This window comes from Apostichopus japonicus, chromosome 11 (genome assembly GCF_037975245.1).
Source record: "Apostichopus japonicus isolate 1M-3 chromosome 11, ASM3797524v1, whole genome shotgun sequence".
NCBI classification, from domain to species: Eukaryota; Metazoa; Echinodermata; class Holothuroidea; order Aspidochirotida; family Stichopodidae; genus Apostichopus; species Apostichopus japonicus.
In genome coordinates, this window is record NC_092571.1 from 9,706,455 (window position 1) to 9,719,916 (window position 13,462).

General features: G+C 32.6%; 2 protein-coding genes across 2 annotated transcripts in view; both read right to left on the reverse strand.

Annotated features, from left to right (window-relative positions):
* LOC139975938 (uncharacterized) overlaps nucleotides 1-13,462 on the reverse strand; it is a 62,684-nt gene that overhangs the window by 36,399 nt on the left and 12,823 nt on the right. The window lies entirely within an intron of this gene.
* LOC139976385 (uncharacterized) overlaps nucleotides 6,152-13,462 on the reverse strand; it is a 132,226-nt gene continuing 124,915 nt past the window's right edge. Inside the window, exons 12-20 of the mRNA XM_071985090.1 lie at nucleotides 12,033-12,041; nucleotides 10,639-10,644; nucleotides 10,123-10,128; nucleotides 9,093-9,098; nucleotides 8,578-8,583; nucleotides 8,063-8,068; nucleotides 7,033-7,038; nucleotides 6,518-6,523; nucleotides 6,152-6,216 (exon numbers count right to left, since the gene is read on the reverse strand). Coding sequence (XP_071841191.1) covers nucleotides 6,152-6,216; nucleotides 6,518-6,523; nucleotides 7,033-7,038; nucleotides 8,063-8,068; nucleotides 8,578-8,583; nucleotides 9,093-9,098; nucleotides 10,123-10,128; nucleotides 10,639-10,644; nucleotides 12,033-12,041 — 116 coding nt within the window. The remainder of the gene's footprint in view (nucleotides 6,217-6,517; nucleotides 6,524-7,032; nucleotides 7,039-8,062; nucleotides 8,069-8,577; nucleotides 8,584-9,092; nucleotides 9,099-10,122; nucleotides 10,129-10,638; nucleotides 10,645-12,032; nucleotides 12,042-13,462) is intronic.

Genomic DNA, 13,462 nt, shown 5'->3' on the forward strand with positions numbered 1-13,462 from the left:
GAATAGGAATGTAGTGTTGTGAATACAGCCAGAACAATTGACAATACACTTAGTGGACAGCATAGAGTGACGTCGGAAGATTGCATACGTTGTGGTGAATCCTCACAGATAGGAGACCTATCCGGGATATTCTCACATATCGTATTTTCACCATTCTAACTTTAGTTTATCAATTCATTTTTGGCAGCAATTACTTCATGAAGAGGGTCTTCACGGCATGTTAATGTCTATAGACATATTACTTTTTAATATTTAGATTTTCAATATACAACTTCAAATACAAAATCTTAATCCGTGACTTCAATAGAACAAAAAGAAGAAAGAAAATAAAGGTGCCAAAATATTATCGTGAATTAACAATACTGAGGTGTATTCCTTTATGGTACAACAAGTCTATTTTTAAGTACTCAACATGCCAGAGCAAGAGCACATTGTTATAATGACCGCAAAAACAATTGACTGTTTATTCAGTGCAATGCAATAAGTGACATTGGTATATTAACCCCGTCGTCGTGAATCCTCACAGATAGGAAGTTACTATAGCAGATTATTACATTTGAATATTCAATGAACTGTAGTATACTTTCTACTCACTGTTTTGCAAGTTGGCCAACAAGATTTTTTTTTAAATTTGGTTTGTTTGTTTACAAGTCATATATCTTTTTTATGAAAGGGATCTTTACTTCATGTGAATGTCTATAAACGTTTAACTTCTTAATTATTTAACTCTAAGTCAACAAATTAAACTGTGCAGTCTTACCATAGTCTGCAATAGAGAAATCAAAAGAAGAACATATTATCTTAAATTGACATGACAGATGTGTATATTTCCACACGTTACAACAATTATCTTGTCTACGTACTAAACATGCAAGAGCAAAGTATTTTATTAATATACAGACAGATAAAAAGGCTGTTCAATAAATACAAGGCATTAACTGACGTTGGTACATTATCCTCCGTCGTAGTGAATCCACACAGGCGATAACATTATTCACAGGTGTATATACTATCGTTTGGATCCTGATTTCCGGGATATTTTCACATATCGTATACTCACCATTCTAAACTTAGTATAACACTACAATTTTGGCAACAGTTACTTCATGAAAGGGGTCTTCACGGTATGTTAATGGTTATAGACATATTACTTCTTAATATTTAGATTTTTAATATACAACTTCAAATACAAAATCTTAATCCATGACTTCAATAGAACAAAAAGAAGAAAGAAAATAAAGGTGCCAAAATATGATCGTGAATTAACAATACTGAGGTGTATTCCTTTATGGTACAACAAGTCTATTTTTAAGTACTCAACATGCCAGAGCAAGAGCATATTGTTATGAATACCGCAAAAAACAATTGACTGTTTATTCAGTGCAAAGCATTAAGTGACATTGGTATATTAACTCCGTCGTCGTGAATCCTCACTGATAGGAAGTTATTATAGCAGATTATTACATTTAAATAATCAATGAATGTAGTTTACATTCTACTCACTGTTTCGCAAGTTGGTTAACAAGATTTGTTACAATTTGGTTTGTTTGTTCACAAGTCATATATCTTTATATAACTTGAAGACGTTTCCACTGTTTGTCTAGAGATTGACTTAGTTAATGCAATCATTTTGACAGCACTTACTTCAACGGAGGGATCTCCACTTCATGTGAATGTCTATAAACGTTTAACTTCTTAATTTGTTGATCATTCACTCTAAGTCATGAAATTAAACATGGCTTACCATATTTTGCTATAGAGAAATCAAAAGAAGTACATATTATCGTGAATAGACATTACAGATGTGTATATTTCCACACGTTACAACAATCATCCTATTAACGTACTCAACATGCAAGAGCAAAGTATTTTATTAATATACAGACAGATTAATCGGCTGCTTAATAAATACAAGGCATTTACTTACGTTGGTACATTATCCCCCGTCGTAGTGAATCCACACAGGCGATACATTATTCACAGGTGTATATATTATCGTTTGGAGCCTGATTTTCGTGATATTCTCACATAACGTATACTCACCATTCTAAACTTAGTTTAACATTTCAGTGTTGGAAGCATTTACTCCATCAAGGTCTTCACTTCATGTTAATGTCTATAGACATATTACTTCTTAATATTGAGATTTTGTACTATACAACTTCAAATTAACATATCTTAATCCGTGACTTCAATAGGAATGTAGTGTTATGAACACAGCCAGAACAATCGACTGTTTATTCAGTGCAATGCATTAAGTGACATTGGTATATTAACTCCGTCGTCGTGAATCCTAACATATCAGAGAATATTACAGCATATTATTATTTTTGATTATTCACTGAACTGTAGTATACTTTCTACTCACTATTTTGCAAGTCGGCTAACAAGATTTGTTACAATTTGGTATGTTTTTTCACGTCATACATCTTTTTATCTCATGAAGACTTTACCATTGCTTGTATGTACATTGGCCTAGTTTAACAATTACATTTTGGCAGCATTTTCATCACCGAGGGGGTCCTTCTTCATTTAAATGACATATTACTTGTATTTATTGTAACTTTTAACTAAACAACTTGAAATTAAAATATCCTACCATTCACTGCAATAGAGGGAAAAACACAAAATATTATCTTTTATTAAGATTACTGAGGTGTTTATTTCTTTATGGTACAACAAGTCTCTAGTTTAAGTACTCAACATGCGAGAATAGGATTGTAGTGTTGTGAATACAGCCATAACAATTGACTATTCATTTAGTGAACAGCATATATTGACGTCGGTATATTGCCCACGTTGTGGTGAATCCTGACAGATAGGAGACCTTAATCAGGGTGGCTATATTATTTTTTGGAACTGATTTCCGGTATACCCTCACCCATCGTATGTAAACCATGCTTATTCAGTTGTTTCACTTTACACGGAAATCAATTTTTCACACCGTTACCGTCTGTGGAAGTCCACTAGTAACACTGGTATATGAGATACACACTATATCACTAATAAAGGTTTTATTTAGACAATACCTTTCGTTAAAACTTGAACCTTGTTTTGTAAGATTATTAGATTTTATTATTCACTGAGCTGTAGTATACTTGCTACTCACTTTTTTGCAAGTTAGATAACAAGAATAGTTAAAATGTGGTTTATTTGTTTCTTAAGTATTTTGATCAGTTTACACTAAGTCTTCAAATTAAAATGTCTTACCAAAGGTGTCTATAGAGAAATCAGTAGAAGAAAATGTTATCGTAAATTGACATTACTGAAGTGTATATTTCCACATGTTACAACAATTCTCTTGTTTACGTACTTAACATGGAAGAGCAGTTAATTCATCAAGGGGTGTTTCACTTCATGTTAATGTCTATAGACATAATTCCTTCTAAATATTGTGTATAATCAATTCATTTTAATTATAATAATATATAATTTTTACTATACAAATTAAAATTAAAATATCTTACCCCAGACTTCATTAGAGTAAAAAAGAAGCCAAAATGTTATCATGAATGAAGGTAAGTGAGGTAAATATTTCTTTATGGTAAAACAAGTCTATTGTAAAAGTACTCAACAGGCGAGAGCAGAGTATAGTGTTATGAATACAGCCAGGACAGTTAACTGTTCAATCAGTACAAAGCTTTAAGTGACATTGGTATATTAACCCCGTCGTCGTGAATCCACACATTTAGGAGATTATTACAGCAGATTATTATATTTGATTATTCGCTGAACTGTAGTATGCTTTCCACTCACTATTTTGCAAGTTGGTTAAGAATGTTCGTTAACCATGGGCATATATGTGCACAACTCATACATCGTTTTATATCATGAAGACATTACCAATGCTTGTATGTATTCATTGAACTAGTTTAACAATTCAATATTGGCCGCATTTACCTTGTCGAGGGGATCTTCCCTTCATGCGAATGTCTTTAGTCATATATAATTGTGGAGCGTTAGCTCAGTGGTTAACGCCGGTGCCTTTCAATCATAAGGTCCCCGGTTCGAGTCACTCCCAGATTAATGTATGTCGTCCAGTTACAGAGTTGTTGACAATTAACAATATATAATCATGGACGTTAAATATGAATGTAAGAGACTGACTTCGGTTAGCTTGCGGCTTTGATAAGCCAACGAGGCTTCTTCGAGAGTTCCTGCTTGCAGGAGGATCTAATATACATAAATACATATACACAATATGTCTTAATATAGTAATCTTTTACTATACAACTTTAAATTAAGATATCTTACCCGAGGCTTTAATATAGAGAAAAAAATCCAAAATATTATCTTCAATTAACATAACTGAGGTGTATATTTCTTTATGGTATGCGAGAGCCTACTGTCTAAGTACTCAACATGCGAGAGCAGAGTATAGTGTTTTGAATACACCCAGAACAATTGACTGTTCATTTTGATGTAAAGCTTTAGGTGACGTCGGTATACTGCCTCCCGTTGTCGTGAATCCTCAAAGATTGGGGACCTTAATCAGGGGTTTGCACACCATTTTTATTTATTTTTTAAGAGAAATTTATTTTTCTCCTTTTCACACCCGTTACCGTCATTAGAACCCCATTTATAACTATGTATCATGAGATATACAATATATCACAACGTTTTACTTACACAATATCTTTCCCAACTATTTATGTTACTACTATCTTTTAAAAATTGAGCCTTGTTTTATCGGATTATTACATTTGATTATTCACTGAACTGTAGTATACCTTCATCTCACTATTTTTCAAGTTGGCTAACAAGATTTTTTTAAATTGTGTATATTTGATCACAGGTCATATATTTTTTATATAACTTGAAGACGTTTCCGCTGTGTGTCTGTAGATTGACTTAGTCAATGTAATCATTTTGGCAACATTACTTTATCGAAGGGATCTTCACTTAATGTGAATGTCTTAAGACGTATTCACTTCTTTATGATCTTGATCATTTTAGTATAAGTCTTTAAATGAAAATGACTTACAAATGTAATCTATAGGGAAAACAACAGAAGTAAATATTATCGTAAATTCGCGTTACCGAAGATATTATTTCCGCACATTAAAACAATTATGTTGTTTACGTACACAACATGCAAGAGGAAAGTAATTTCATGGATACAGACAGACTAATCAGCTGTTCATTAAATACAAGGCATTAACTGACGTTGGTACATTACTCCCGACATAATGAATCAACACAGATAGGTGATAATCTTAATTACAGGTGTATACATTATCGTTTGGAACCTGGTTTACTGTCAACTCTCATATATTGTCTGTGAATAATTCTGACTCAGTTGTATAAATTTTAAGATTAATTCATATTTCTCCTTTTCACACCCGTTACCGTCTGGGGAAGTCCATTTGTAACTCTGGATCATGAGATATACAATATGACACCAATAAACGGTTCATTAATGCATTACCTTCCCAACTATTTATGTTACTTCTATCTAAAAAGCTTGATCCTTGTTTATTCAGATTATTACATTTCATTATTCGCTAAACTGTAGTATACTATCTAGTTAGACTCACTTTTATTTTGCAAGTTGGCTAACAAGATTTGTTAAAGTTGTGTATATATGTTTACAAGAAACAATTCTTTTTATAACTTGAAGACGTTTCCTCTGTTTGTCTGTACATTGACTTAGTTCATGCAATAATTTTGGCATCATTTACTTTACTGTAGGATCTTCACTTCATATGAATGTCTATAAACGTTTTCACTTCATAACTATTTTCATCATTTTATTATAGGTCTTCAAATTAAATTGTTTACCTTTATCTTCTATAGAGAGAACAAAAGCGAAAAATATAATCGTAAAGCGACGTTACTAAAGAACATATTTCCATACGTTAGTAAGTTAGCAAAGTACTATTATGAATACAGACAGAATAATCGGCTGTTCATGAAATACAAGGTGACGTAAGTACATTACCCCGTCGTAATGATTCCACACAGATAGGTTATAACCTTAATCACGGGTGTATACCTTATCTTGGAATTTGTTTAACTGTCAACTCGCACATGTTGTCTGTGAATAATTCTTACTCAGTTGTATTACTTTAAAGAGAAATTCTTTTTTCTCCTTGGTTAGGTGTGAGGTCATGAAAAGTGGTGCATATTCTACAAGAAAAGGAAACACTTTTCACATTGCTGGGGACTGACTGTTAAGGTCTCCAATCTGTGAGGATTCACGACATTGTGAATCTTCTAAGGAAAGGAAATTATTATAGCAGATTATATCAGATTATAATATTTCATTATGCGCTGAACTGTAATATGGGTTTTAATCATTATTTTGCTAGTTTTGGTATATATGTTCACAACTCATACATCGGTTTATCTCATGAAAACATTACCACGCCTTATCTGTGCATTGCCATAGTTAAACAATTCCATTTTGTAAGCAATTATTTCATCGACCGGGTCTTCACTTCATGTTAATATCTTTAGACATATGTCTTATTAATATAGTCATTTTTACTATACAACTTTAATTAAGATATCTTACCTTCGACTGCAATAAAGAGAACAATAGAAGCCAAAATATTATAGTAAATTAACGATACTGAGGTACATATTTCTTAATGGTACACGTCTCTTGTTAAACGACTCAACGTGCGAGAGCAGAGTATAATGTTATGATTACAGCCAGAACAATTGACTGTTCATTTAGTGAAAAGCATTATGTGGCATTGAAATATTAACCCCGTCGTCGTGAATCCTCTAGGGAAAGGAGATCATTATAGCAGATTATATCAGATTATAATATTTCATTATGCGCTGAACTGTAATATGGGTTTTAATCATTATTTTGCTAGTTTGGTATATATGTTCACAACTCATACATCGGTTTATCTCATGAAAACATTACCACGCCTTATCTGTGCATTGCCATAGTCAAACAATTCCATTTTGTAAGCAATTATTTCATCGACCGGGTCTTCACTTCATGTTAATATCTTTAGACATATTTCTTATTAATATTGTCATTTTTACTACACAACTTTAATTAAGATATCTTACCCCGCACTGCAATAAAGAGAACAATAGAAGCCAAAATATTATAGTAAATTAACGATACTGAGGTACATATTTCGTAATGGTACACGTCTCTTGTTAAACGACTCAACGTGCGAGAGCAGAGTATAATGTTATGATTACAGCCAGAACAATTGACTGTTCATTTAGTGAAAAGCATTATGTGGCATTGAAATATTAACCCCGTCGTCGTGAATCCTCTAGGGAAAGGAGATCATTATAGCAGATTATATCAGATTATAATATTTCATTATGCGCTGAACTGTAATATTGGTTTTAATCATTATTTTGCTAGTTTGGTATATATGTTCACAACTCATACATCGGTTTATCTCATGAAAACATTACCACGCCTTATCTGTGCATTGCCATAGTCAAACAATTCCATTTTGTAAGCAATTATTTCATCGACCGGGTCTTCACTTCATGTTAATATCTTTAGACATATTTCTTATTAATATTGTCATTTTTACTACACAACTTTAATTAAGATATCTTACCATTGACTGCATTAAAGAGAACAATAGAAGCCAAAATATTAAAATAAATTAACGATACTGATGTACATATTTCTTAATGGTACACGTCTCTTGTTAAACGACTCAACGTGCGAGAGCAGAGTATAATGTTATGATTACAGCCAGAACAATTGACTGTTCATTTAGTGAAAAGCATTATGTGGCATTGAAATATTAACCCCGTCGTCGTGAATCCTCTAGGGAAAGGAGATCATTATAGCAGATTATATCAGATTATAATATTTCATTATGCGCTGAACTGTAATATTGGTTTTAATCATTATTTTGCTAGTTTGGTATATATGTTCACAACTCATACATCGGTTTATCTCATGAAAACATTACCACGCCTTATCTGTGCATTGCCATAGTCAAACAATTCCATTTTGTAAGCAATTATTTCATCGACCGGGTCTTCACCTCATGTTAATATCTTTAGACATATTTCTTATTTATATAGTCATTTTTACTATACAACTTTAATTAAGATATCTTACCATCGACTGCAATAAAGAGAACAATAGCAGCCAAAATTTTAAAGTAAATTAACGATACTGAGGTACATATTTCTTAATGGTACAAGTCTATTGTTAAAGTACTCAACATGCGAGAGCAGAGTATAATGTTATGATTACAGCCAGAACAATTGACTGTTCATTTAGTGAAAAGCATTATGTGGCATTGAAATATTAACCCCGTCGTCGTGAATCCTCTAGGGAAAGGAGATCATTATAGCAGATTATATCAGATTATAATATTTCATTATGCGCTGAACTGTAATATGGGTTTTAATCATTATTTTGCTAGTTTGGTATATATGTTCACAACTCATACATCGGTTTATCTCATGAAAACATTACCACGCCTTATCTGTGCATTGCCATAGTTAAACAATTCCATTTTGTAAGCAATTATTTCATCGACCGGGTCTTCACTTCATGTTAATATCTTTAGACATATGTCTTATTAATATAGTCATTTTTACTATACAACTTTAATTAAGATATCTTACCTTCGACTGCAATAAAGAGAACAATAGAAGCCAAAATATTATAGTAAATTAACGATACTGAGGTACATATTTCTTAATGGTACACGTCTCTTGTTAAACGACTCAACGTGCGAGAGCAGAGTATAATGTTATGATTACAGCCAGAACAATTGACTGTTCATTTAGTGAAAAGCATTATGTGGCATTGAAATATTAACCCCGTCGTCGTGAATCCTCTAGGGAAAGGAGATAATTATAGCAGATTATATCAGATTATAATATTTCATTATGCGCTGAACTGTAATATGGGTTTTAATCATTATTTTGCTAGTTTGGTATATATGTTCACAACTCATACATCGGTTTATCTCATGAAAACATTACCACGCCTTATCTGTGCATTGCCATAGTTAAACAATTCCATTTTGTAAGCAATTATTTCATCGACCGGGTCTTCACTTCATGTTAATATCTTTAGACATATGTCTTATTAATATAGTCATTTTTACTATACAACTTTAATTAAGATATCTTACCTTCGACTGCAATAAAGAGAACAATAGAAGCCAAAATATTATAGTAAATTAACGATACTGAGGTACATATTTCTTAATGGTACACGTCTCTTGTTAAACGACTCAACGTGCGAGAGCAGAGTATAATGTTATGATTACAGCCAGAACAATTGACTGTTCATTTAGTGAAAAGCATTATGTGGCATTGAAATATTAACCCCGTCGTCGTGAATCCTCTAGGGAAAGGAGATCATTATAGCAGATTATATCAGATTATAATATTTCATTATGCGCTGAACTGTAATATTGGTTTTAATCATTATTTTGCTAGTTTGGTATATATGTTCACAACTCATACATCGGTTTATCTCATGAAAACATTACCACGCCTTATCTGTGCATTGCCATAGTCAAACAATTCCATTTTGTAAGCAATTATTTCATCGACCGGGTCTTCACTTCATGTTAATATCTTTAGACATATTTCTTATTAATATTGTCATTTTTACTACACAACTTTAATTAAGATATCTTACCATTGACTGCATTAAAGAGAACAATAGAAGCCAAAATATTAAAATAAATTAACGATACTGATGTACATATTTCTTAATGGTACACGTCTCTTGTTAAACGACTCAACGTGCGAGAGCAGAGTATAATGTTATGATTACAGCCAGAACAATTGACTGTTCATTTAGTGAAAAGCATTATGTGGCATTGAAATATTAACCCCGTCGTCGTGAATCCTCTAGGGAAAGGAGATCATTATAGCAGATTATATCAGATTATAATATTTCATTATGCGCTGAACTGTAATATTGGTTTTAATCATTATTTTGCTAGTTTGGTATATATGTTCACAACTCATACATCGGTTTATCTCATGAAAACATTACCACGCCTTATCTGTGCATTGCCATAGTCAAACAATTCCATTTTGTAAGCAATTATTTCATCGACCGGGTCTTCACCTCATGTTAATATCTTTAGACATATTTCTTATTAATATAGTCATTTTTACTATACAACTTTAATTAAGATATCTTACCTTCGACTGCAATAAAGAGAACAATAGCAGCCAAAATTTTAAAGTAAATTAACGATACTGAGGTACATATTTCTTAATGGTACAAGTCTATTGTTAAAGTACTCAACATGCGAGAGCAGAGTATAATGTTATGATTACAGCCAGAACAATTGACTGTTCATTTAGTGAAAAGCATTATGTGGCATTGATATAGTAACCCCGTCGTCGTGAATCCTCTAGGGAAAGGAGATCATTATAGCAGATTATATCAGATTATAATATTTCATTATGCGCTGAACTCTAATATGGGTTTTAATCATTATTTTGCTAGTTTTTGTATATATGTTCACAACTCATACATCGGTTTATCTCATGAAAACATTACCACGCCTTATCTGTGCATTGCCATAGTTAAACAATTCCATTTTAGCAGCAATTATTTCATCGACCGGGTCTTCACCTTATGTTAATATCTTTAGACATATTTCTTATTAATATAGTAGTTTTTACTATACAACTTTAATTAAGATATCTTACCATCGACTGCAATAAAGAGAACAATAGAAGCCAAAATATTAAAGTAAATTAACGATACTGAGGTACATATTTCTTAATGGTACAAGTCTATTGTTAAAGTACTCAACATGCGAGAGCAGAGTATAATGTTATGATTACAGCCAGAACAATTGACTGTTCATTTAGTGAAAAGCATAAAAGCGGCATTGATATATTAACCCCGTCGTCGTGAATCCTCTCGGGAAAGGAGATCATTATAGCAGATTATATCAGATTATAATATTTCATTAAGCGCTGAACTGTAATATGGGTTTCAATCATTATTTTGCTAGTTTTGGTATATATGTTCACAACTCATACATCGGTTTATCTTATGAAAACATTACCACGCCTTATCTGTCATTTTTACTATGCAACTTCAATAAATATATCTTATCCCGCACTGCAATAGAAGCCAATATATTATAGTAATTTAACGATACTGGGGTATATACTTTAATGGTACAAGTCTATTGTTAATGTACTCAACATGCAAGAGCAGATTATAATGTTATGATTACACCCAAAACAATTGACTGTTCATTGAGTGAAAAGCATTAAGTGACATTGATATAGTAACCCCGTCTTCGTGAATCCTCACAGATAGGAGACCTTAACAGTCAGTCCCCAACGATGTGAAAAGTGCTTTCTTTTCTTGTAGAATATGCACCACTTTTCATGACCTCACAACTAACTAATATATAATTAGGTAAAACTTCTCATATCCGTAGTTCAATTTCTCAGTCATTTACTAACTTTTAAGTATGGCAATAACTGAATTTGATAACCGGAAGGTGTTAAATCCAGTCCTTATTCAAAGAAAAAATAAGGAGTGGAAGGGAATTTCGCCCGTATATTCCGAGTTCAACGTAACTTAACCACTTTCGAACATTCTAATTCAGTTATATAACTTTGAAGTAAAATTGATTTTCTCCTTTTTTTCATCCGTTACCGTCTAGGGCAGTCCGGTTGTAACTCTGGATCATGAGTATATAACATAACACTACTAACGTTTTATTTACACAATACCTTTCCCAGCTATTTATGGTAATACTATCCTAAAAACTTGAGCCTTATTTTATCAGATTATTAAATGTGCTTATTCACTGAACTGAAGTGTACCTTTTACTCTCTAGTTTGCAATTGGCTAACACGCTTTGTATAATTTTGTAAACAAGTTCACATTTTATACATTTTCAAAACATGATAACGTTACCATGCACTTTTTGTCTGTGTATTTACTTAGTTAAAAAACATCATTTTGGCAGCATTTACTTCATCGAATGGATCTTCACTTCATGTGAATGTCTATAAACGTATTCGGTTTTAATTATTTTGATTATTTTACTATAAGTCGTCAAATTAAGATATCTTACCATCGTTTTCTATAGAGAAAACAACAGAAGAAAATATAACGGTAAATTAAGGTTACTGAAGAGTATATTTCCATACGTTACAGCAGTTTTCTTGTTTACGTACTCAGCGTCCAAGAGCAAAGTAATTTCATGGATACAGACAGAATAATCGGCTGTTCATTAAAAACGAGGCATTAACTGACGTTGGTACATTACCCCCGTCGTAGTGAATCAATGTTACGGTCTACTCTCACATATCGTTTCACATATCGACGGGATCGTCACTTCATGTGAATGTCTATCAACGTATTCACTTCTTAATAATTAATCATATTGCAATAAGTCTTCAAATTAAATGTCTCACCGTTAATCCCTATAGAGAAATGTTTCCGTAAATTAAAGTTATTTAAGTGTTTATTTCTTTATGTAATAATATTTCTCTATTTAAACTACACAACATGCGATAGAAGAGTATACTTTTATAAATACAAGCAGAAACAAGAGGCTATTAATTTAGCGAAAAATAACATTACGATACGTTGGAACATTACCGAGTAGGTGCACTTTTCCTTTCCTATTTACCGTATGTGTCTTACATCATAGACAACTGCGGTTATCTACATTCTTCCTACTCTGCCTTTAAACTGACAACTTTGTATTACTATAAACCTTTAGTGTCATATACGATAAGAGGAACCCTTCTAAGTCTGAATAAGTGAATAATTCGAGGTTCTATGCGACTGCCGCTCTGCTTCGTGTGTGTGATTCATTTTAAAACCTTGTGCCTTGTTTTAGCAGATTATTACATTCGCTGAACTGGAGTTTATACCCTTTTTTCACTATTATGAAAGTTGGTTAAGAGTGTCTTTAATTTTGTAACAATTTTCTTGTTCAAGTGGTCAACATTTGAGATCAAACAAATACCGTTATGACTACAGCCAACACAATTAGCCATTCTGTCATTACAAAGCATTAACAACCGTACCTTAACGTTGAGGTTTAAACATAATTTGAATATATGGTGAGAAAATCTACAGTAACTTTGCTTTTGTCCATGTTTCAAGGTACTTCCATTGCCATTAACACAATTATGCACAATCAATCAATCAATAGTCATAAGCCAAATTGGCCAGTTGACCTCCCCGAAGTTTATAAACAATCTTAGGTTTGTAACCTTTTATAATTATGCACAAGCCTGCACAAGCCTGCACATCCCTGTACGATGTCATAACACAATCCCGGACAATGCCATGAGAACAGTGCTTCACCATTATGCGCAATCCTGTGCAATGCTATGAAGATAATCCTGCACAATGCCATTAACACAATCCTGTACAAAGCCATGAACACAATGCTTCACATTCCTGTGCAATGCTATGAACACGATCTTAAGTTAGCGGCAAAATGACGTCAAATAAAAGTCAACATATGACCTTTGTTAACTTACTGCA